The sequence below is a fragment of the Eptesicus fuscus genome, chromosome 13 (assembly GCF_027574615.1).
Source record: "Eptesicus fuscus isolate TK198812 chromosome 13, DD_ASM_mEF_20220401, whole genome shotgun sequence".
Taxonomy (NCBI): domain Eukaryota; kingdom Metazoa; phylum Chordata; class Mammalia; order Chiroptera; family Vespertilionidae; genus Eptesicus; species Eptesicus fuscus.
Window position 1 is genome coordinate 56,410,457 of NC_072485.1, and position 25,692 is coordinate 56,436,148.

The window sequence follows — 25,692 nt, forward strand, 5'->3', positions numbered from 1 at the left end:
TTGGCAAGAATAGGAGGGAGAGCCTGCGTCCCCCAAGCCCCTAGCAACCCCTGAGCTCCTGGGCAGGAGGGAGGGGCGACTTCTGTGGAGGGTGGAGGGTGGGGGGAGGGGAGGGAGGGAAGAGGCCCCTGTTAGGAGAGGTTGCTGTGCAGAGAAAGGAGACCAGCCCACCCCCGGTCTAGCCAGAACGAAAGAGGTTGGCCTTGATGAGTAACTGGGTTTGGAGGAAGAAATAACTCGTTTTCCTTCACCTGCAGCCTGCCCCATTTCTGCTAATGGCAGCACCACCCTTTCAGTTGCTGAGGCCAAAAATTTTGGGGTCATCCTTGCCTCCCCACTTCCTGCCCCTCATTCCACATTAAATGGGTCAAAAAATCCTCTTGGCTCACCCTGCAAAGCATTTCTCCTAGCTCCTGCAAAACAGCCTGGCTGGAACCATAGTCCTCCCCTGCCTGGATGGCAGCCATGGCCTCCAACAGAGGCCCCTGCTTCTGCCCCGGTGCCCGCAGTGTATTCGCCACCTAGCCACCGGGTGTGGTTCAAGTGTTAGAGCAGGTCACTCCTCTGCCCAAATTCCTGCTGCAGCTCCCATTCCCCACCGAGTAAAGGCTCTACAGGATCGGTCCCTCCCGCACCCCCCCTCCTCTGCCCTCTGCCTGCTGCTCCTGCCATGCTCTGCCCCAGATACTCTGGCCTCCTGGCTGTTCCTGGGTCAGGTCAGTCCCTTCTTAGGGCCTCTCTAGCTGTTCCAGGCTCCAGTGTTCTCCCAGATACCAGTGGCTCACTTTCACGTCTTTCAAATCTGGGCTTTTCAATGAGGCCTCCCCTGCATGTCCCACCCCCTTTGCTTTGCTCTACTTTTTCCTTTTCCACACATCACCTTCTAATATGCCACGAATGATGTTATGATTACGACTGGTTGCCAGTCTCCCATTCTGGAATGTAAGCTATTTGAGGGTAGGGGTCTTTGTTGTGTTTACCCCACATGCTTAATGAAACAATCCCAAGAGTTATGTCTTAATCTCATCCCCCAACCTGCAAGCTCCCAAATCTGTCCTCAGCCCTGAGATCCCAGTGTCTGCCAGTCCCTGCCACCCTGGAGCCTCCTCGCCAGGCCCTAGAGCCTGTGCAGCCAGTGCATGGTGGGGTCTCTGTCTCCCTCCCAGGGCAGGTGCCCAGGATGGAAGGTGCAGGTGGGACTGGAGTGGCTCTGAGCCAACAGTGCTCACTCAGCGGCTGTGCATGCCCACCCCATGGATCAGAGGGTTTGATGGGCCAGGATGGGAGCTTCCTGGTGTCTTTTAATGCACATTTGGGTTGCCACTGGCCTGTGAGCTGAAGGTGGTCACTGTTCTCAAGACTGGTGAGACCCAGGCAAGACCAAGTGGCACTTTTTTTCCAGGGCCCCCAGGCCTGTGCCACTTCGAATGGATTGTCCCATTGTACTCTTCCAGCAGCCCCAGTGAGGAATATGCTGCTGTTATCACCACTTTGCAGGTGTGGAAACTGAGACTCAGAGAGGTTAAGTCACTTCTCCAGGCAGCCCAGCTCATAGGTGAAGGAGCTGGGATTTGAACTTAGGCCCATGGGACTGTAGAACCTGTCTCACCACCTGCTCTTCTCTTATCTACCAAGTCCTGATCCCAGGCCCTTCCTCCATCCCCAGGTTTGATTGACAGATAAGGAAGAAAAGCACTTCTCACGCATCCCCATCCCTATCCAACCACAGCCCCCAAGTTGTGCTCCTATTACTTCTCAAATACTTCTTGAATCCGGGAACATCTTTCAGCTGCTAGTCAAAGCCTCCTGTAAGGTGGAGTGATCACATGGTCCATGGAGGGGCATTAATGGGAAGGAAGAACATAGGAGTTCTTCATCACTCTTAGCCTCAACCTTTTATTTTGTCCCAACAGTGATTGGAGCTTTGCCCTCAAACATCTGCTTGCCCACTCACTTCCTTCACCTTCCCCCCTCTCCTCGCCTCACTGGCCTCTCAGATCCAGCTCCTGCATCATCTCCATGAACCTGTTAGCAAACTCCCAGGTTGAGCACAGTGCCCTCCCCGGACGTCACTGTGTCCTGGGTGTATGGTTTAGCCCATTATTCAGACGCTGTCTCTGAGTCTTCCAGGTCATGAGTCCCTGGATCCTCATGCATCTAATGCCTGGCATAGTGCCCGGCTCATGTAGGCCCTCGGTAAATGCTCTTTGAACTTAGTTGTATTTAATGACCATCTATTATAAATCAGACACTATGCTGAGGTTCATTTGATCCTCACAATTAATTATTTTTAAGAAAGATGCCCGTGTCCCTATTACAGAGGCAGAAGCAGATTCAGGAGGCTCAATAGCTTGTCCAGGCTCTCGTGGCTCCTCAGAAGAGCATCGCCAGGGATGCTATTCCATTTGAACTAAAAGTGTCTGATCATCAGATCAGGGTCTTTCACCCGACAGGGTGTCTATGAACAAGGATGGGAAGCTTAAGCTAAAAGGATTAATCTCTAATGGTGGAATCGGGGCCGCGAGCAGAGGATAGGGTAGGAGTTAGGGAGGCAGCTGTCCACTCAGCTGCTGGGTGCGGTGAGATCTCCCATAGCCATCCTCACTGGGGGCTGACTCACCCATAGCCTTGGGTGTCCTCCCACAGACTTTATTTTGGGTTCCCTCTGGGTCACCTTTGGTCCCAGTGCCTTCCCCGGGTCCCCAGCCCTAGCAGCATTTGGGGAAACTACCTGATACCCTCCCCATCGGGCACCCGTGTCCAGGGGCAGGTCCCACCCCGCCTCTGCTGATGCTCCTCAGGCACCCGCTGCAGGCCCGCCCCACCCAGTCCTCTGTTGCATGGCTTTTCCAGGTGGTTTACTTCACGGCCACGTTCCCGTACGTCGTGCTCGTGATCCTGCTCATCCGAGGGGTCACCCTGCCCGGAGCTGGTGATGGGATCTGGTACTTCATCACACCTAAGTGGGAGAAGCTCACGGATGCCACGGTGGGCTTACGGTTTTGTTTATGACGCATCTGGGAGCTGGGGGGATGGCGCATGGGGAGGGGACTCACGCCAGGACACCCTTTGACAGAAGGGGTCAGACCTCATCCCACAGGGCATCTCACTGTCCCCTTGACAAGGTCCTGCTAATCTGGGAATGGTACACACTCAGGAAATCTTTAATGAGAAGTGGGCAACTGGGAGTTTTCAGATTCCGGGAATGGTTGTCCTACATTTGGGGTAGCAGCAGAGGCCAAAGTGAAGAATGAAATCCCCTTAATAGCTTTGGGCCACCTCACACCACTTATCTGTTACTAATTATAGTGCGTTGGAGATGGAGTTTTGCTGGTTGGAAAATAATAGCACTTAGGCAGTTCTATTTTAAAGGGCCCAGACGCATTTGAACACTTCCAGCACATGCCACAGCCTGGCACACGCTTGCACTTTCTCTTTGCATATTCTGCACAGGCACCTCTTACTCTAAAATTCCCAGAACAAACCTCCACATGAGGGGTGTCTGTGTAATAAGAAGTGGTTTTTCCTCACCTTAAAGGAATATGTGCTTTTCCAGAATACGTTAAGAACACATAGCTAGGATTGAGTTTGCATATAACAGGAACCCCCAGGTAAAAGTTGACTTCATTTGCGTGCACTGAGGCAGCCCAGTGGTAGACAGTCAAGCACTGGCTGGGTAGCTCCAGGTGTCACCAGGGGCCTAGGCTCCCGTCTTTCTGCCTCACCATCTTTAGGGAATAGCTTCCAGGTGGCTGCCAGAGCTCCCGCCATCACAGCAGCATTCCAGGTAGCACGAAAGGGCAAGGAAAGGGGTAGAGATAGGACCCTCACTCTTTAAAAGTACGGAAACCCCAGAAGTCCCACATCACACTTGATTTTCACACCCTTGGCCGGACACTAAATGCTATGATTATCCTCTTCTAGCTGCATATCCCCTTGATGCTAGGAGGTGGTTCTTTAGCTGGACAAATGGCTGCCTTAAATAAAACCACAGCTTTGAACTTTCTCTTTGCATATTTTAAGCACAATTTTAAAACCGGATTTAATGTACAAAAAATGATGGCAGGTCCATCATACGAATCATATAAATCTCCAGCTCACACTCTTGAGTGGCCTTCTGGAGTTTTATGGGGACAATTAAGAGAAATCACCAAGAGAACAAAGAGGCGATGTCAGCCAAGTTCAAGAAGCTCGTGGCTTATAAAACCCCCTCCACCGTGGCAGAGGCGGCTTTGCTACAAAAGAGGCCATAGAATTTCAGATTTTTAATGGCAGTTGTAATCTGTAGAAATGTTAATTTTAAAAGGCTTATATTTTGGATCCACAAATATATCTTGCTGTTGCACATTGTTATTTTTGTTGTTTGTTTTTTTTTTTTTTGAGAGTGATTGCAGCTAAAGAAGGGGCTCTCCCTTCTGTATAGTTTTCCATGGTAGGAAATGGAAGACGAAATGTGTACGTAGTTTATTGAGTTCCTCTCCTTTGGTTAGAATGGAGCTGAAACCTGCCAGGTAATTCACTGCTTTTTTGGCATCTGGCACAAATGAGATTTCTCATTGCATCAATGCCAAAGTCATCTCGTCCCCGACCGCCTTCGCCTGGGGCAGGGATGAGGCCAGGGGCCTGGCAGACTCCCCTGCCTGGGTCAGCCGCTCTCAGTGACCTTCTCCCCTTTTGCCTGCTAGGTGTGGAAAGATGCTGCCACTCAGATTTTCTTCTCTTTATCTGCTGCCTGGGGAGGCCTGATCACGCTCTCTTCTTACAACAAATTCCACAACAACTGCTACAGGTACGTGGTAGCCTTTCAAGTCCCGATGGCAGCTGGCGAGGGGTATTAAGGTCTGGGGACAGAAAATGGACTGAGGCCACACCCTCACCCTGCACCTGAGTAGAGCCAGAGAGTTGCCCTGGCTCAGGTGAACCCTGCTCAGGCCTGGCTGCTGGCTTCCGGTGGCCTGCACCCCGACTGCACGGCTGACCCTGGCACGTGGGATGGAGAGTCCCTCTGTAGGTTGTGTGCAGGGAGCCGTGTCCTGGGATGGTTGTTCTGTCAGCAGCCCAGTCCCTGAGTCCAGTCGTATGGGAGTCACTGGTGAAGTCTGGTCATTCAGTCACTCTACAGATGCTTTTCTAGAGACCCTATAAGAAAAGAGCACCTTGGTGATGGGTGTGTTAATTAACTCGATGGTAGGGTTCCTGTCACGATGTCTACATATATCCAGTCATCATATTGTACACTTTTAATATCATACAAGTTTATCTGTCACCTATACTTCAGTGAAGCTGGAAAAAAAGTGCAAACGTTGAGTCCCCCTCCCAGATCTATTCATCAGAATGTCTGGAGGTGGGCAGGCCCAGAAACCTAAAGATCCAGGCAAGATCCTCAGGGGAGTCAAGGACAGTGACGTTTGGATAGTGTGATGTTAGGGATGCTGTGGAACCCAAAAATCCCGATAGAGCCTGACCAGTTCCTGCGGGAGATATTTGTTGAAAGTTAGACATGTTATGGCAAGCAATAGGAAAATAAGGCCCATTCTCTTGGGGAGCTGATACAAAAAGGAAAAAAAGGAAGGAAGAAAGGAGGAGGAAAGAAGAACAGAGGGGAGAAAAGGAGTGAGGGAGGGAGAGGAAAAAGAAGAAAGGGAGGGAGTTGGGGAAGAAGGGAGGAAAGATGGGAGGAAGGAAGGATGGAGAGAAGGATGTACCTTAGAGTCAGACGTGTATTTGAGTTTCCTTCACCACTTACTAAAACTCCAAGATGTGGGCAAGGTATGCCATTTCTCTGAGCCTTTGCTGTCTCATCTATAAAATTCAATTATATTTTGTTGAGCGATAGCGATGATATATGCAAAGTTTTCAGAGCAATGTTGTGCACATAGTAGGTGCTCACTAAATGGCAGTTGTCATTATTATTATCTATAATAATAAAAGCATAATATGCTAATTGGACCGGACAGCTGAATAACCTTCTGGACGTCCTTCCGGATGAAGCTGCGGTGGCGGGGGCTGAGGCAGAGGCAAAGGAGGTCAGGGGCAATCAGGCAGGCAGGTAGAGTGGTTAGGGGCAATCAGGCAGGCAGGCCAGTAGTTAGGGGTGATGAGGCAGGCAGGCAGAGTGGTTAGGAGCAATCAGGCAGGCAGGCAGGTGAGCAGTTAGGAGCCAGTGTTCCTGGATTACGAGAGGGATGTCCTGGAATGCAAGAGGGTGTAGGCCAGGCTGAAGGACCCCCTCCTCCCCCCTGTGCACAAATTTCATGCACTGGGCCTCTAGTTTTTAGTAAAGTATGGGATATTTTGTGAACCCAGAAGAAACAGCTATAGTTAAGCTGTGGCCTAGGATGGCTGGGACGGCCTCACAGGAGTGAGATCTAGACTGGGCCAGATCTCAACAGGTGCAGGCAGGAGGAAATGTTTGCAGGTGGCAAGGACAGCTAGATGTGTGGATGAGTGGGAATGAGTGACAGGGACATGGGGCGGGGGCAATGGGATTGGAGCTGATGCTGTGTGCACAGGGGGCTGGAGAGAGCCTTTGGAATTAGTCTGCTGTGGCTGCCATAGCAAATGCCGATAGTGGGTGACATCGACAACAGAATTTTCTCATAGTTCTGGAGGCTGGCAGTCCAAGATCAAGATGTTGACAAGGCTGAGACCTCTCCCTTGGTTTGTAGATGTCTGTGTTCTCCCTGTGTCTTCACATGGTCCTCCCCCTGTGCGTGTATCTGTGTCCTAATCTCCTCCTCTTGTAAGGGTACCAGTCACACTGGACTAGGGCCCACCCTAATCATTTCTTTTTAACTTAATTGCTAGTTTAAAGACCCTGTCTCCAAAAACAGTCACATTCTAAGGAACTGGGGGTTTGGAATTCAACATATGAAATTTAGGGGCACGTAGTTCAGCCCATAACTGTGGTGTCAGACTATGGTGTACGGACTTCTTTGGCCACTGCTGCTCACTAGCTTGTAACCGAGAATCAGTCTGAACATCGCCCAAGGGGGAAGCATTGCTCTGTGCTTTGTTAGAAGTGAGGCAGTGTGGTGTGGCAGAAGGAACACGGGCAGTGAGGCAGGAAGTCTGGATTCAAATCCTGACCTACCCTTAATTAGCCATTACCTTCCCCTGGGCTTCACTTTCCTCATCAGTAAACTAAGGGGCCGGACAAGGAGGGTTGTTTACTGAGCAGTTGCCTGTGCCGGCCTCTGTGCTGTGCAGGAATCATCTCCTTCTGTCCTCACAACAGCTGTGAGGGAGGCAGGGCTATTGCCTCCATTTAAAACCAGAGTGGGAAGAAGTGACTTGCCCTGAGGCTCCATCTAGCTGTGACCTCTCTTGAGTCTAGGATGGCTGGACAGGGCAGGCTGGGAAACTGCAGCTTGTTGCCAGCAGAGGGCGCTGGTCTCTCTCCCCTCTGCTCCCCCTTGCCCTTTTCAGCCTGGCTGCCCCAATCCAAGTTGTCATCATACTTTGGTGGCATTTCATGGTCCCACTTCCTTCTCTTCTCTCATCCATGGTTCCTGTCCCCAAAAGGCCTCACCCCCTCAGTTTCTGCTCTGATGGACAGACTTGCCTCTGTCAGTTCACAGCATGTGGAGCCAGAGGCGCCAGGACAGGGCAGTTAGGGGAGATCTGTTTGCGCCTTTGGTGCTTATAAATTCAGCCCAAGGGAGTCTGTGGTCAGGACTGGTTGTCCCTGTCCTTGTGAATAAAGAAAACAAGGCCAGCCTGCAGCAAATGCATGTACGGAAATAGCATGTACACACAGACACGTGTGCACACGTTGTGTCCTTCCCCTTGTCTCTTCCTGCCCACCAGGCACACCTAACCACCAACTCTCATCTCTTCTCCAGGGACACTCTAATTGTCACCTGCACCAACAGTGCCACGAGCATCTTTGCCGGCTTCGTCATCTTCTCAGTTATTGGCTTCATGGCCAATGAGCGCAAGGTCAACATTGAGAACGTGGCGGACCAAGGTACAGTGTCGCTGTCAGCCCGCTGTTGCAGGGCAGGTGCCGAGCTCGCCTCACGAGACCCTGAGTTATGCTCTGCTAGGAAGTTGGCCCCTGGAACAGGATGGGGGGGTTGGGCACCTGGGTTCCCCTTTGAGGAGGGACAGAGATATATCCCCAGTAGAAGCTCACATAGGGTCAGGGCTGGCTGGGCCCGAGCCAGAGGGGTCGCTGTAAAAGCCCCTGCCTTGCTCCCCTCTCCTCTGCTCCATTTTTCCTTTTCCCTCCGACCTCAGCTCCAGCCTAAGTACGGTTGCCCCTGTTGCATCTGATGGGTGTGGGTCGAGGAGTCATTAGGCAAACCAGCGGAGCTGAGGTGCACACAGGTGGCTGCAGGATGCGTCCCTTGCAGAGGACACTACGACCTGAGTGCTAACGCCTCACAAGAGCATTGCCTTCAGAGCAGCCTTTTCCTGACGAAGCACTTTCCAGATTGTTGGGTCACATGTGCTCTCAGGGCTTTCTGCTTAGTCAGCAAGACAGACCTGCAGTTTTCCCCAGCGGGAGGAAAGGTTGGATGGTGGCGGTGGGAGGGACGTAGAATAAATGTTGACTCTCCACCCAAGTCATCCTATGTTCATGGCTAACATTGGTGTGGCACTTCTGAGTTTGCAGAGAGCTTACATTGTCATCTTGTTTAATCCATATTCCTAGCACAGCATTTTGCAGAGAGAGAGAGTGTGTTTAATTTTTTTTTTTTTAACTCTTGATTTCCATCCAGCCTTGTTCTCCACAAAGAATTTGGGTGTTTGGAGATTAAGGTTTTTGGGATTAAGGGGCTTCGTTGTGGCTATTGCTTATCATTATGACCATTCTCTAATCAGACGTTTAGGGGATGCCTCAGTGTGGGGCCATGCTAGGGGCTATAGGGACATGACTGTGGCCCTAGATAACCCAGAGTGGCTTCGCCGTGCACTTAAACCTTTCTTCAAGGAGCTCACTGCAGTTCTCAGCAAATGGCTCAGGTGCCAGCACAAGACAACTGGAAGTGTCACCTTCTTGGTGGGCTGCCCATCTCTCCTGGCTCCCTAAGGGTAATTAATTAGTGCCTCCGTGGTGCTGATGGTGCACTGCGGGCCCCAAAGAGTTAAAGAGGCGGCCTGCTCCAGCGGGTAATGATCTCTCCCTGGAGAGCAGGTGTTCGGTTCTGCAGCAGTGCCCTGGGTTAGAGCTGAGCCAGGCCTCTCCCCTGGAAAATCTGCAGCTTCCTGGAGAGCAGGGAGGGCAAGAGAGAGGCAGAGAGGGCTCTGTCTTCAGGGGTGTCTGTGCCACCCCAGCTGTCCTCATTCCCTCTCAGCAGGGGACCCTCCCTGCCCCACTTTCTGGCAGACCTGATGTATTTTGTTATTTTTGTGACATTATCGTGTTCATTGTGACCAGTGGCCAAGCCACATTAGTTTACACATCTGAGCTCTCTTCTGCCCCAGGAAAGGAATTTGGGGGTACGTGTCACTAAAACCCAAATGGAATTCTGCTTTTCCTTTACATCAGGCAATTGCCCAGGTTTCACTCTGAAACGTCCCTTTTCCAGGTTGTTTTCATGTCTTCTGATTTTAACAAAAAGCCCTTGTAACCTGTTCTGACATGTGTTGATCCTTGGCACAGAGACAGTGGGCCTCATGCCCCCCCGGGAGGGTCAGTGGCCCCTAGGACTTCTCCCCGAGCCGTGGGCAGCTGGCCCTGCTCGTCTGAATTGCTTGCTTCTGTGTGATTTGCAGGCTTGTCTGGTTTCTCTGGTACAGGAGAGGTTCTGCGGACACAGGTCGGAGATCTGGGGTCGGGCCCTTACTAAATGCCGGCCACTCCCTCCTAGCTGGGCAGGATCGGCATATAGACATGCAGTACGTTTTTGCCGACCCAATGCTAGTAACTATGTTTTGGTTTTTAGTCAAAACCAGGTTCTTTTTAGTGACCTAACAACACTCTGTTTTGCCTTCTGAGGGAGGCATTTTTGTCATGGACATTTCCCCAGATCTCAGCCACACGGGAGTTTTGGGGCCTGGAGGTGGGATTGGCGATGAGACCGAGCTGGGCTCTCCTTTCGCAGTGAGCACAGGGACGGGATGCGTCCTGCTCAGGCGTCTACTCCACCAGAGCAGCATCCTGGGGAGCCAGCCTTTTAGCATCATCTCCATGGCTGCCTGTGGAGTGGCGACTCCTGGTGAGAAGTCAGCCTCGGGCCCGACCAGGATGCTCCTCCCACAGCAGGAAGCCCGGGCCAGACCAGAGCAGATGGACACAAAGGCGCGTCGTGTATTTAGACTTTCTGAGTTTAGTGGGAACTGCCAGGTAACCAGACCCCCAGGAAGCACTGCCTCACCCCTAGCACTTCAGCGACTTTGGCTCATCAAAACGAACACCCTCAAACAGGCCTGCCATCCACCATCTATCACCTGGGTGCCAGCCCTTACGCCTTCTGAGAACTCACCCATCTGTGACAGGTTTCCCAGCAGAGTGGCCATTCCCCATGTGACCAGGGCCCCTGGCTTTGTCCTAAGTGACTCTAGGATAAAGGATGACATCGCTGTAGGTCTCTGGGGGCCTGCCCAGGTTGCTGGCACGCAGAGCCCCCTTGGCCCCCTCTCAGAGGAAGACCAATAATGGCCGATGCTTACTGAGTTCTCCGTGTCCATCCTTCTGAGCCCTTTACTTGTATCCCCGCGTTTAATTCTCACAGACACTTGATGAGGGTAGGTACTGTTACCTCCATGCCATGGATAAGGTTTGTCCAGAGAGAACAAGTCTCACCAAGTCCCACTTTCCAATCCATGGGGCCGTGGAGCCTGCACCCCACCACTGGGCGGCACTCGCTCCCCTGGGACTGGAGAGACGCCGGGGCCTCTATGAGCCCCATGGGCCTCATCTGGGGAAAGTCCACTGTGGCTCAGACAATCCATCTTTCGAGAAAAAAAAATCTGAACTTTACAAATGAATATAAACAATGTATTTTTAAAACCCACTCCGCTGCCCTCTTGGAAGAACAGAGTTCGCTGAAAATGATGCTTCCCTTGTACCTTAGGGAGGCAGCTGAGACGGAAGCAGGCCGCACAGGAAATCATTCTCACCCTGAAAGAGCAGTAAACCCCCAGGGGCTGGATCCTGCCACAGCCCTCAGCCCCAGTCCTCCGCCGTGGCCATGCCAAGACCTCTTGCCCGCTTTATGGGCCCGGCTGTCGCCGAGCGCGGCTGCTTCCTCAGTGTTCGGCATTCGAGACCTATTTGGAGCTGAAGTTTAATACGGCCTTTTCTTTTATGGTTCACACAGGGGGCCTTCCGAGGCTGGCTCTGCTGTATGTCCAATAAATGCACAAAGCGGGGGTATCTGAGGCCTTTGGGGCTTTATGCTTTAAATGCCCCAAGGCCCTCGGCATCATGCGGAACAAACAACCCGATAAATTCCAATTTAAAAGTGCTGTTAGGCTCGAGTTGTAAAAACTCCAGGTGCTGTGATTTCTGGTTCTTAGACGTCTGTTACCCCGGCATTGTCTCTGCCCATTATCATTGAGTTTTCTTTTCTTTTTTTTAAAGTTTCTTTATTGATTACGGTGTTACATATGTGTCCTTATTCCTCCATTACCCCCCGCCCCCAATCCCCCCTCCTCATGCTCTCACCCCCTGTTGTCTGTGTCCATTGGTTAGGCTTAAATTCACAGCTGCTGATCGTTAGCCATCCTGGGTTACAGTAATCCTCCCAGCCAGGCTGCGAGGCAGATAGGAACCCTGGCAGGGCTTTATGATGGCAGAGAAAACGGCAGCTCAGAGTCCTCCACCAAGAGCATGTGGTATTCTTGGGAAAACCTGAATCAGAAATGCTGATTTCCAAGTTCATTGTTCACTCATAATGGAAGCTAACGTTCTGCAAGTGAGGCATTGGTCTCTGTGCTTTGCCTGCATTTTCTCATCGGTTCCCCGGAACCACCCTGTGAGGTACTGTTGTTATTCCCATTGCACAGATGGGCAAAACTGAGGCTCATAAAAATGAAATTACTTGTCTAGGGTTGCACAGCTGGTAAGTCATGGAGTATGTATTTGGACCCAGATATGCTTGACCATTAGAACCCAAACTTTCTTAACCCTTACACTGTGCTTCACCACCCCCTTCCCCCCGTGGACTGACATACCCCCATCATTCCCAAGTCTTTGTAGGGCAAGATCCGAACTGTGTTAGGTGGACTTATGTTTTATGTAAATGGATTCTCCTGAAATGAAGCCATTCTGGGCATGTTCTAGCCTTTAGAATAGGGTTCTCAACCTTAGCCCTATTGGCATTTGGGCTGGATAATTCTTTCTTGTGGGGACTGCCCCATGAAGTGAAGGATGCTTAACAGCATCCCTGGCCTCAACCCACTAATGCCGGTAATCATCCTCCACCATCCCCATTGTGAAATTAAAAAATGTCTCCAGCTGTTGTCAAATGTCCCCTGGGGGCAAAATCACCTCTTGTTGAGAACCACTGTTCTAGAGGATAATTATTATATTCTTCCCCAACTCATCCATACAAAGGTGGGTTTTTCATGTTATTTTCATGGGACACAGCCTGGTCTTGGGGTCTGAGTTTCTGTCTTGGCATTATTTTGGGGCCTCTCCTCTCATTTCCCCAGGATATGGATCTAATTCCCCTGCTCCTTCCCCTCAAGGAGCTTAAGATCTAATTGGGGAAATGGGTAGAAATGAGTAAAGAAAACCAACCAACCAACCAAACAAAAAAACAGTGGGAGCAGCAAATAAGTAACAATTCAGGATTTCCATGGAGAGAAGGCCCGGTGGGCTTCCAGGAAGAGGGGGCCTATCTACAATAATTTGTCTTGTTCTTTCCAGGGCCAGGCATTGCATTTGTGGTTTACCCGGAAGCCTTAACCAGGCTGCCCCTCTCTCCGTTTTGGGCCATCATCTTCTTCCTGATGCTCCTCACTCTTGGACTTGACACCATGGTGAGCCCTCTCCCCTTCCATCCCTGCCCCAGGGTCCTTCTGAAGACGGCCCTTCTCCTGGGTCCTGCATCCTGCCTGCAGCGGGGGATGGGCTTAGCGGTACCTGCATTTTTCTCTCAAGCTATGTAGAGATGGTGAATTACCTGTCCAGGACTCAGGATAACTTTGCATTTGTGGGGGACTCGTGAGATGGTGCCAGAGAGTGGCCCTCTCTTCCTCTATTCCTCGCTCCACTTTCTGTGCATGATATAGCCAGTATATTTACCACTTTGGTGTCATTTTGCCAAAGCAAATTCTGTGGGGCAGGATAAGGGAGAATAATATCAAGTCGCTTTTAGTGGAATTGCTCTGGGGCTGAGGCTACTACCCATCATGCTGACAGGCGCTCAGAGGTTAGGAGCTGGGTGCAAAGAGGGTTTTTCCTCAAGTAGAAGATCAAATGCAGGTAAACTGGAGGAGGATTTACATCTCATGAATACAAAGTGCAGCTTCAGCTACTCTGACGGGTGAGTATGAGTGCAGGCTCTGCGGGGCTGGAGGTAATTTCTAAAGCTCACATCCTGCTTGCATTCCCTCGTGGCCTTGTGGACTGGACCCAACAAGGCCTTTTAGGCCCATCGAGGGAAGGCAGTCCTAAAAGCCAAACCTGATACAGGTACCCTGTTCCCTGTGGGAAGCACAGAGGGCTTTTTGGAGCCTTCGGGATGGTGTGGTCTATCTCAGACGCCCTTTTCCTGGCACCATTCCAGTTTGCCACCATCGAGACCATAGTGACCTCCATCTCGGACGAGTTCCCCAAGTACCTGCGCACCCACAAGCCGGTCTTTACTCTGGGCTGCTGCATTTGTTTCTTCATCATGGGCTTCCCGATGATCACTCAGGTAACGGGGGGTGGGGACCCAATGGCTGTCTGTCCTTTCACCCTTAGCGCTCAGATCTCATAATAGTAGCCAAGTCACTGGCATTTCTGTGCATATGGCCCCAGGCTATTGGGGATTCTGACCACAGAGGGAAATATGTCACCTTGGCTACTCATGGCACTTCTTACATCTTCGTAATTGAGATGTAGCCTTCTTGAGCCAACGAGGCAGGTGTGTCCTACTTTAAGAAAACCCAAATTTACTGACCAGAGAAATGTCCATTTGCTTACTCCTCATACACAAGTGTCTACAGCCACTTGAGGTCATTCTAGCCTGAAGGTCTCGGTACACGGAGTGTTAGCTCACTCAGTGTATGTGTTGCTTTTGCTCTCTGTGTGACCCTGAGCGAGTCACCACTTTGGGCCTCAGTTTCTTCATCTGTAAAATGATGGCTTGGAAAGAGATGATTTTTCAGCCTCATCGATTGTAGAGAGACTTACAGAGTGAGGCCAAGATGCAGGGGGATGCAGGAGAAATGCCTGAAGACGCCTCAAGGTTATATGAAGGTCAACCAAATGCAGATGTATGGGTAGAAATGTTCATCTATTGCTTAAAGCAAAAACAAAACGATCTGGCTGCTCTCACATGCACATCTTCAGATGCTGATCTTGGCCTTCTTAGAGTAAGATGTTAGGCCCTTTTCTGTGCTTTTTCTGTTGATGGGCTTCAAGTCTCCGGGGGGTGGCTTTGCCAACATGGCAAGGCCTCCAGCTTGCATGCTGGATCAGCTTTAGGGAGGGGAGATCCTCTGACTCCTGTTTGCACCTGACTGTCCTCTCCTGTTAGAAATGGGACAGAGCCTTCAGCCAGGCCCATTGATCTCAATTGTTTCTCTTCCCTGCTAGGGTGGGATTTACATGTTTCAGCTGGTGGACACATACGCTGCCTCCTATGCCCTCGTCATCATTGCCATTTTTGAGCTCGTGGGGATCTCCTATGTGTACGGTAAGGGAACCATCCTGCCTGCTGCTGTGGTAGAACTTAGTGTAGATACGCAGGTTTCCATATTTAGTAAGACAGCGAAAGGGCTTACTTGCTGCTACCTAAGAGATGCAGGGGAGCAGCACTTTATTCCAAGCTTGTCTCAGGACCTCTGTGGGGCAGAGTTAACAGAGAAACAGTTTTAACTTCTATGCCTCTGGTTCTCACCCCTCCCGTATGCCCAGAGGGTCTAGTGCTGTGCTTCCCAACCTTTTTTTTGGTCACGCCCCACCTAAGCATCTCTAAAAACCTGATGGTCCTCCACCCATGACATATAATTCTTATTTAAAAAGTGAACTCCTATTCATGTGGAGGAAGCCTAAAAGGCCCGTAACTTGCTCTAAGCAAGCTTCCAAAGAACATGGCATCCATGAAAGAGAAAAATAAAAGAATGAAAGGACAGTTGAAGTACTGAGGAAGAAATTGTTAAAATAACAATAATAATATGAAGTGATATGAAAAAATAGCAAATAAAGCTTCAAAACATAGAGAACTGAAATGCATAAATACATTACAATATATATTTATATACTGTATATGAGGCCCCTAGAACCATAAGAACGATAAGAAATGCAAAAATTCACTGTTAATAACTCATTCTCAAACTGTCCCCTTAAAAATCAAATTGCCCTCCTGTGAGGCATGCACCCCACATTGGGAACCACTGGTCCAGCCTAAGGAGGCCATTCACTGAAGGTGTTGATAGCACTAAAGGGCATACACAAACTACCATCCACAGATGGGCAGGACCGCTGCTCAAAGCATACACTTCTTGCTTGTGGACACGAGGAAGAAACCTGGAACCTCCCCTCACCACGGACTGACCTACCCGGAAGGGCCCTAAGAGTTTCTGGGGCCCAGTCCCCTCAGCAAAGCAGCGGAGGCTCAGACAGGGAAACGGTGTCCCTAAGGCTTCACAGGGACTTAGAGGCAGAACAGTGTTCAACTCTGGTCCCTAACTGCTGGTCAGGGGCTTCCCTCTGCAGCATTGTAGTTGACCTTGAAGTAGAGCAGGCAGCTCACTGCGACCTGAGAACTGTTAGAGTGAGTGGGAAAGGCCTTCGGTGAGCTTGGTGAGCCCCCACACTATTCTCAGCACAGGCCACGGGCTTGGCAGCATTCTGGGTCTGAGCTTGGCATGGACCTGAGGGCCACTACCAGTCTCAGGATCCATTACGTTGTCTGTGGTGGCTCCATTGGACTTTTTACCATAACGTAAGGAACTGTTCTGTTCCTGAAGGAATACCACCTCTCTGCTTCCTACCCCAGCAAGAGATTGTCTTCTCATATTGCATCATTCTCCCCCTTTTTGTAGCAGAGAGCAGGTGCTGAGGACGCAGGACCAGAAGGAGGAGTCTGGGCTGGGAGCTGGGGGCTCTAGTCAGGGGGAGACAGCTGGTGCAGGTGGTGCACAGGGAGGTGGTGGCAATGGGTGAGAGATGGCGAGTGAAGGCTGGAAAGGAGCCCCCAGAGTCTGAATTCCCCAGAAATCCAAGGGGGCTGGGCGAGCCCGGGAGCAGGAGGAGCATGTGGTCGAGGTCTCGGGGAAGAAGCCTGAGCATTGCAGGGGGCACGGCAGAGGTGCCACTTTCCAAGTAAATGACCCAGAGGATGAAGGACTGAGAAGAATTAAGCCGAGGCTGCCGGTCCACTTGTCAGAACAGCTGACTGTGAGGCAGCTTCATGGTCATTCAGGTCCCTTCAGCTCAGCGAGCCCACAGGTCTGAGAAACCTATGTTTCTGATGAGCTCAGGAAACAATGCAAGAAATTGCTGGATTTGAAAACATTTCTCGATGGCCTTTTCTTTCAAGGAGTGGTGTAGAAACCTTCCTAAACCAAGAGTGTGTGGGCACGGGGGTTATGTGTGGCCACGAGATCGGTGTCCCCTCTGCATGTTGCTTTAGTTGATCAGTGATCAAGAAGCCACAGTCCCTTGAGTTCCAGCAGCGTGGGCAATGGCCACTGGGATTTACATGGGCCTTTGCCTGACATTATCCTCTCACACAGAGCAAAGATAAACTGACTTGTGGAAGGTGTCCTTTGGAAGGTGGGGGACAAAAAGCAACCACCAATGTACAGGGGCTCTTACCCTGAATCCCAAGGCTTTCATAATACACTGCTTATTGGCCATGATCTTAGTTGGTTTGGCCAGAGTTGTTGCTAAGCACATAAGGCTACGCAGGTGACTATGCCAGGGTGTGGCAGTGCCGAGACACTTGGGCGGGACCTGAGCTTTGACATGTCACCGCGGGATGACATTTCTGCACATCACTGTGGAAAGGATTTAATATCTTCTTAAATGTCCGTTTTTTCCTAATCTTCCTGGGACTGAATCATTTGTCTGATAGTTTCCTACATAATAGGGGTCATGTTGACACCAGGCTGGGGCTGTCCCTGGCCAAGGGCACCTGAGGGAGGGGCTCTAGCGCTGCCCCTCCCCCTTCCTGCCGCCACACCTCATGCTCGGCCTCCACTTGTCTGTTTGCAGGCTTGCAGAGATTCTGCGAAGACATAGAGATGATGATCGGATTCCAGCCAAACATTTTCTGGAAAGTCTGCTGGGCATTTGTGACTCCAACCATCTTAACTGTAAGGACTGCATGCTGTGTTGTGCGGATGGGACCTTGTATGTGGTGCTTTGTGCTTAAACAAGGACGATGCCGACATAAGAGCCTGGGAAGCTGGCAGGATGGGTATTGATTGTCTTGCCTTTCAGATGTGGAAAAGAGGGGGAGCAACTTGCTTAAAGGTGCTTAGCCAGTTGGGTGCAGAGCTGGACTCATGCACAGTTTGGGGCGTCCTCATGGAGTGTGTCCCATGGTAGCAGTCTGCCTCGTGCACTGCTAACAGTCACAGTCCTCACGGCTAACTAAGGCCCAGGCTCTGTTCAAGGTGCTTTGTATGTTTCCCCTCAGTGCTCCCACAGCAGCTCTGTGGGGTTGGCATTATAATCCTCTCCATTTTACAGGCGAGGAAGCTGATGCCCAGAGGTGTTGTGACTTGCCTGGCATTGCACACCCAATAATCAGCAACAGCCTGGGTGCGAATCCAGGCAGTCTGGCTGCAAAACGCTTACTCCTAACCACTACTCAGTACAGACACTCAGTTGTTCCTTTTTATTGCTCTGAGAACTGTTTTGTCTTCCTCAAGTGTGGTGATGACATTTTGAGATCATCTGACATTCATCTTAAAGATCAGAGCTCTTCATGTATCAGAAAATCTGCATAGGGACTTACATGCGTGTCCCATCACCTCTTACACTGTGCCATAGGCTGCAGGCTTTGCCTCGATCTACTCTCCAAGCACAGTAACTGATTGAGACCTTGCATTTCCCTCTTCTCCTCCCTAGCCTGAGGCAGGTGGGTGTCTTCTCAGCAAGATAGCAGGAAGCCAGCTGTAGTTCCACCTGTACCCAGCAGGTGGCAGTAGAAACCAGATTAAGACCCTTTTACTCCACAGTACCAACCTCTCTCAAGGAAAACAAGCCAGGGTGGAAGTAAAATAGTAAAGAAAATATGTTTTCCATTTAAAAAAATAATGTCACAGAGTTTTAATCAAAACACCTCAACTTCCTTTTAAAAATACAGAAGTTTACAATGAAAAACTATTCAGTATTTATCTCCCTCTGCAAGGACGGACACAGGTAGCATTCTGGGGCCCCATCTGTACTCACATTTTAGAAGCTGTTATCTGCCTGAAAAGTCCCACTAGACTTAGGGCATGAGAGTTGAAAAGAAGTAAGATAGAATTTCCAGTCTCTGAATTCAGGACCGAAATATGTATGAAGAACTCGGACTTACCTAATTGGTGGGAGGAAAAAGCAACACTCTCCTGCCTCCGGCATTTTCCTCTTTGTTGCACTCCCCCCCCCCCACCACCCCCCAGTGACTACTGTACATGACTTATTCTTGGGCAAAATCAGGTTAGAATCTGCTCTAGATTCTCCTTACCTCTCCCTCCAATCCCAGAAGAGATTAAGTGTCAAAGAATTTGATTATATTCTGCAGAAACGTCACAGAATGCTATTTGTGGAGGTCAGTGAGAGGCAGGCACTGCACGAACACCATCTCTGAAGCTCCTGACCACCCCGCTCGGGAGTGATTCTTTCCCCTGTGGCACCTGCGTGCACTGAGGCATGGGGAGGCGAAGGTGCTTGTCCAAGGCCCCAGTGCTTGCAGGTGGCAGAGCGAAGCCTTGCATTCAGGGCTGTCTAGGCCACACTGAAAAATTCTAAACACCCAAGTGCTTTCCAAACTTTTAATCCCAGTTTGGGATTTAAAAAGTCTTTTTTTTGTGTGTGAGCAGACTGTTAGGGAAAAGGAATTCTAGGAACTTGCTGTGTTTTTTTGAGAAAGTCCCTCAACTATGCTGTGCTTTACTTGATTTCCATTCTAAGACTCCTGTCAGAGACCTGTGGAGAGGTCCCAGAAAATATCCCGAACCAGAGTCCCCTTCTGGGGAAGCGACCGACAAGCAGAAGTGGTCAATGCCGTCATCATCACCAACCACGAGCCCTCTGCTGGCCGTTTCGGGCTGATACCAGCAAAAGCTCAGGGCAGGCCCGACTCGGTGGCTACATCACCATCTCTTAGGGCCAGGCTCACCTGAGGGCAGTGTTTTATCAAAGCTGACTCGGCCCAGGGGAGTGTATTGCTAATAAGTTTGATATGATATTTGTCCAACTGGAAATGGGTGTCGAAGGACCAAGCCTAACACTTCTTATATTTTGCCCTTCTATAAAATGGATACTTGTGGTGTGCTGGGACAAGCTAAGATTATGGGTTTAAATTACTTCAAAACTCCTGAAATAAAATGGATCATTTTTATACGTGCCTTCCTGGATTTATAGGGCTATAAATACTTTCCATGCAATCATTGTGTACATAGTCAGATCACGTCACTGAATTATGTGCACACATAAGCGGATGTATTGCTGTTTATATAGTAAATGAAATGGAGCAACTTACCATAAATACATTAGGCCGCACTTCCAATAGACGGGTTAATAAAGCTTATAACTCTAGGGGCAAATGTTTAAAAGGGGGCCTAAAGTACGGCATCTCTTTCCATAAAGCAGTTTTTTTCAACAGTTGTCTTCAGGCTCATGTTGCTTCAAATAGATATATTGAGTTATTATTGCATTGAAATACTCACTCGCCCTAGCAGCCTGGGCTTTGCAGCAATAATATAGATGCCTCACATTTGTACAGCGATTCACGTTTTCCCCAAAACACTTCCATATGTTTTCTTTCCTGACATAATACGCTCCTATCATTTTGGGGCAGTTATTTTACTGCTTAAGATAGAAGAAAGGCGGGGAGGAGGGAAGAACTTAGTCATTATCATAATGTACGGGACTCCAGGCTGATGCAGGACGAATCCAGGGAATAACACGCTTTTCTCAGGGCAGTGTCCCCAGAGGCATGGCCAGAGCAGCTGGGGCCCCTGTCCTGTCTTTTTCGTGCTTCCTTTTTCAGCACTCGTCTCCCCTTGTTCCTTTTCAGCGGCACTAACCCGTCTTCAGAGGGTTCCCCCTGCCATTGCCAGCTGAAGCGTGCAGTGATAGGAGATAGTGGGCAGAAAAGACATCACGACCGCTCTTAAAATAAGGGGGAACTCTAGAGTGAATACCAGGCTATCATTCCCAGAAAACTCCCGTGTTGCATGCAGGGTGTGAAATATGTCCGTTTTATAGCAGCTCCCTCAGTTCATTAGTGGGAGAGCTGAGATTAGCCTCTCGGTCTCCTGGCTCTCGGCCCACCCACCATTCAGTGACGAGGCCCCTTCACCTTGAGTCAGTCGAAAGGGAGGCTGTGCATCCATTCTCTGTCCACAGCTCATTATCGGACCAGGCTTCTGGCTCAGGCACTGCGTGGGGACCACTCAGGGCCTCAGCCAGCTTTATAGCCAGCTCCCGGATGCAGGCATTCCCGGGTCAATACGAAGAAGTAGTGATTCAATTCACGTTTTAAAAATTAAAATACAGCCCTACCAGTGTGGCTCAGTTGTTTGGGGCATCATCCCGTACACCAAAGGGTGGCAGGTTTGATTCCCGGTCAGAACACATACCCAGATTGCAGGTTTAATTGTGTATTCGATCCCTGCTCAGGGCACCTGTGGAGTTAACCAATCAATGTTTCTCTATCACATTGATGTTTCTCTCTTTCTCTCTCTCTTGTAAATATAAAATTGTTAAAAAATAAAATATATAAACTTAACAGGTTTATTTCTTGTAACAGAAGCTGATGACCCATCATAGGAAATACAGATAACCCCTTAAAAACACCCCCAGCCCCTCCCACCTCCACCCACCAGTCACCTTGCTGTGTGTCCTCGGAACTTGTCTTCTCAGCCTGTCTGTGCCCACACCTGCAGGTGCAATGCTCCATTCCTACGAGAGGCCAAACCCAGGGTCAGCAGCTAGGCGTGTCCTCGTCACCTCATTGAGACTCAGTTTCTCCATTTGGAAAATGGATTACTGACACTCCCTTTCAGGGTTGTTATGGGTATAAAATGACATCATAGATATGTAAACATCCAGCTCAGAGCAGGGGTTCGACATGTGGCTGTGGGATGAACGGGGATACCTCACCACCCTGATGCCTGTGTTTCTCTTTTCCTCCTAGTTTATCCTCTGCTTCAGCTTTTACCAGTGGGAGCCCATGACCTACGGCTCTTACCGCTACCCTAACTGGTCTATGGTGCTCGGTTGGCTAATGCTAGCCTGTTCCGTTATCTGGATCCCAATTATGTTTGTGATAAAAATGCATCTGGCTCCTGGACGATTTATTGAGGTGAGTCTGTCCGCTGCTCTCCCCTGGCATCCCCTCTCAAGGGAGAAGCCCTGAGAGCCCTGTGCATTAAAAACGAGAGATTCGGCAAACCGATTCTAGAGGGAGACTTGGTGATTAAGTGATTACAGTTGCCAGCGTTTCTATTAAACCCATTTTTATTATGTATTATTCCTCTAATGGAGACGCTGAGCCAATCCGCAGGCTGAGCTGTTATTATGCTATCGCTCAGCGCTCAGTGCGGTGACAGCTCAGGGGAATGAGTGATGGAAGAGCCTCCTCCCCTCTCACCCATGGTATAAAGCCCAGTGCTTGGTTTTTAACCACACATCAGATTCCCCCCTTCCCAGTGTTCCCCTCTGTTCAAGGCTCCTTCCTCCAAGCATCTGTTACCATTAAATTAAAAATCATTGCCCTTCCGTTGTGCCTGGGTTAGGGATGGCCGGGGTCCAGGCTGGTTAAAGTGTCACCATCCCACAGAATGTAACAAGAGGTCCAGAGCATGGCTGGTAGAGATGAGACCTGTCTTTCTTTGTCAGTTAATCCCATGCTGGACCTATTTCTTAATTACAATGCAAAACAAAAATAAAAATCCCCACACGCTCACTCCAGAGTGGATGGGAAGGGGGCTGACTGGTACTTGTTGGGCCACCAGTAAAGTGTGGCCAGGCTCCTGTTATTGATGACAAGTCACTTGCTCAGATGTGCTGGGAATAGGGCAGCTCTGACTCCGTCTTGGAGATCCAGAGGCCTGGCATTTTGGACCAGACCTGTGCTCCTCAGGGTTTGGCCCGGGGACCAGCTTGTGGGAGATGCAGATGATCAGACTCCAGCGTGGCTCCACTGAACCAGAGTCTTGGGGAAGTGGGACCCTGGGGTCTACAATTTAACAAGCTCCCCAGGTGATTCTAATGCGCACTCACCTGTGAGGGGCATTGGGAGGACCAAGAGGCAGAAACACCTGCAGACAGAGGGCAGTGCTGAGCAGCTGTCGGGCTTTGCTCTGGGTCAGCCAGGCTGAGACAAGAGGGAGGTCTCCGGGATGTCCGTGGAGGCTCCAGAGGGGAGAAGCCAGAAGGGAATAAAGCCTGTGAGTAAATGTGTAGCCAGGTGTCCACGTGCCTCGAGAGAGCCTTGGTTTTCACTGGACTAAAGGAGGAGGTAGAGTGGGCGAAGGGAGAGGTCAGAGTCTTCTTACTCAGGCAGATCCCCGGTGTTCGTCCTCAGGAAATGCTCTTTGTTGTCCCCTGAGGTTATTACTGAGACCTCCTTGACCCCCAGGAAGCTTGCTGGTGTCCCCGATGAACCTCCCCACCAACTGACCCAGAAACCTCTTCCCCCCTGAACAAAACATGGTTGAGTGCTACTATTTTGTGTCAGACTGAAATTCTCTGAACTGATGAGTTGGCTATATAAATTTACTATGGTTGATTTGGGACGCAGAGGTTGCAAACGGATAATTAAGGAGAGATTAAACTAACAGCTGTAAGAGGCAGCTTCACTTTAATAGTTAATAAACATATAATTGTTCCCTCTTATGTAGTGAGAAATATGTTTTCTTTCCTCTTTCTAAAATATGGTTTAGTGAGATTATGTTTTCGGTGAGAAGTTCGGTTGAAGGACTAGAGACACCCTATTATTTGCAGCTTGCCTGCAAGTGCCCAACCCTGCTGAACCAAGTCAGAAGCATATATTTTTGTCAACAGATAATTAAAATCTTTGCTCACTCTTGGCAATGTATCTTTGGGGTCGGGATATTTTTTTTTTCTTCTGGCCATTTATATACTTTTGGGAAATATGCTAAACAAAATCCAATTATTTTGATGTAGCAACCCACTGTTGGAACTAAAGAGCAAAGTAATAGAGCACATGTGTCCTCTGCAAATTGCGTTTGGCAGTGTCGAGAGAAGTATGCGGGCTCTGTTCATTTGGAGAGAAAAAATGTGTAATTAAAATCTGGGTCCTTTTTCCTCTATTAATCTTGTGCAAGGCAAATCCTGAGCAATTGTAATATTGCTTGCAGGGTGATGTAAATAATTCCAAGTGAACCAAACTACTTCTCCTCTTTAATGAGTCCATGGCTTGTTTAATTCATTTCCACCTGCTTCTCCTGGGTGTGTGTCGGGGGGGTCCTCTTGGATCAAGGGGGCACCTGGAAAATGTGGTTGCACAGTTTGGGGGTGCGGGTTGGTACCTTGGGGAAGAAGGTGCAGTACTTCCGTGACCCTGTGTGTCTTTGGCTTCTTTGCAGAGGCTAAAGTTGGTGTGTTCGCCGCAGCCGGACTGGGGCCCATTCTTAGCTAAGCACCGTGGGGAGCGTTACAAGAACATGATCGACCCCTTGGGAACCTCCTCCCTGGGACTCAAAATGCCAGTGAAGGATTTGGAACTGGGCACCCAGTGCTAGTCTGATGGCATGAGATGGCCCAGACTTGATCCTGCGTTCCCTCTCTGCCTCCCCCTACTGGTTTCCCCAGCTTCCTTCCCCTTTTGCTGCTTTCTCCCCACTTCTTGGTTCGTATCTGTGCATGAGAGTGGTTCCGTAGGACCTAGTGTCGCATGCTGTAGTGAAGAGCTAGACGGACCTCCTCAAGCGCTGTTCACCTGTGTCCACGGTGCCCGTTGGCAGTAGGGTTGGTCCGAAGAGCACGCGCTTTACCCCACAGGAGCGGACCAGCTAGGTGAGCGCTTTCTGGTGATGTCACAAGGAGGAATGTGCGATTTGGCCAACAGAAAAATATATGCTGTGTGTTATCCGTGGTGCCCGTAAGGCGTCTACCGAATGGCAGAATCACAGGACCGTTAACTCGGACTCATGGGTGTTGTAGGGCTGAGCTGAGCAGTATAGAGCTTCATTCAGACACAGAAAGACCAGAGCACGGTACACTGGGAGGATCAGCTGTGGTCAGGACATGCTTTAGAGCAAGACAAGGCCAGCGGGTTTGGGCACCATCGAGGTGGTTAAGTTCTTATTTTGATTCACAATTGGGGATGTTTCCTTCTTGTGGAACAACTGTCTCGAGTGTGCGAGGATGCAGACACTTCACTCTGCACACGAACCTCAACAAAGAGCTGGCTCCCTTCCCGCTGATGTCTTTAAAAAACAAAACCAAACCCAATTTGTGAGTTCTTTGGTCATTTCCTCACCCCTCCACAAGAAGCCATTCTATAATTTGTGCCTAATTCTGTACATTCATAGTAGAGCTCCATTCCAGTTTCTACATGACATTTAGCACCCTGGTTCAATGTCATGGTCCAGTGTTGCTTCTTTTGTACATGTCCTTCTATAAGCTGCAGATACCTTGCCTCTCAGCCTCTGGGACAATGAGACTTACCCTGGTCCGTCTATAAATTCTCTATATAAAAACAAACTCTTAAAAGACAGATAACTTCTCAATTTTTACTCTCAACTTTTTCACTCACAGTCAATTCCAATTGTAGTTACAGAGAAACCAAGGAGATGAAGAGTTTAATAGAAAACAACCATGATATTCACTGTGCTTTTAGGTCACAGTATTTACAAAAATTCCTGATAAATACAGTTTAGATAAGTAGTGAGTGAGCCAATTAAGTATAGCATTTAAGACTACATTTAGATAATTCAATCTTAAGAGTTCCCAATTCACAGTACTCATAACCACACTCTGATGGGAGTGAATCGCGTGTCTGCAGAGGTTGGTGAAGCCGTAACTTCATTAAGTTCTTGTATCCTGAACATGTGTAGATGACACTTTTCAAATGTGATATGTGGTCACATAGAGTGTGTACCCCGAGTGGTGTTTTTTGTCTTTAAAAATATCTTGGGAATCCCTGTGGAGAAGGTGAGTTTAGAATAGTGTAGCCTGGGTTTCTGTTTTCTGATGGTAAGAATATCAAAACCTCAAATTGTTCCCTTTTGGGGAGACCATTTCAATCATTTTCTTATTTGTCTTCATATTACAGGGTCTCAGGCAAAGTTTTCAGTTCAAATCTTGTATATTGACGTGACATTTTCATCCTTTCAACAGTAACGGGACCCAACACCAGACCTTAATGTAACATTGGTTAAAAAAGGACTTCATTT

The 25,692-nt window shown here is 49.5% G+C and overlaps 1 protein-coding gene across 1 annotated transcript in view; it reads left to right on the forward strand.

The window, feature by feature from the left end:
• SLC6A5 (solute carrier family 6 member 5) overlaps nucleotides 1–24,036 on the forward strand; it is a 42,870-nt gene extending 18,834 nt beyond the window's left edge. Inside the window, exons 8-16 of the mRNA XM_054725220.1 lie at nucleotides 2,854–2,988; nucleotides 4,686–4,789; nucleotides 7,845–7,969; nucleotides 12,824–12,936; nucleotides 13,686–13,817; nucleotides 14,702–14,801; nucleotides 17,327–17,427; nucleotides 21,465–21,632; nucleotides 23,881–24,036. Of these exons, the coding sequence (XP_054581195.1) occupies nucleotides 2,854–2,988; nucleotides 4,686–4,789; nucleotides 7,845–7,969; nucleotides 12,824–12,936; nucleotides 13,686–13,817; nucleotides 14,702–14,801; nucleotides 17,327–17,427; nucleotides 21,465–21,632; nucleotides 23,881–24,036 (1,134 nt within the window). The remainder of the gene's footprint in view (nucleotides 1–2,853; nucleotides 2,989–4,685; nucleotides 4,790–7,844; nucleotides 7,970–12,823; nucleotides 12,937–13,685; nucleotides 13,818–14,701; nucleotides 14,802–17,326; nucleotides 17,428–21,464; nucleotides 21,633–23,880) is intronic.
• The last annotated feature ends 1,656 nt before the right edge of the window (nucleotides 24,037–25,692 follow it).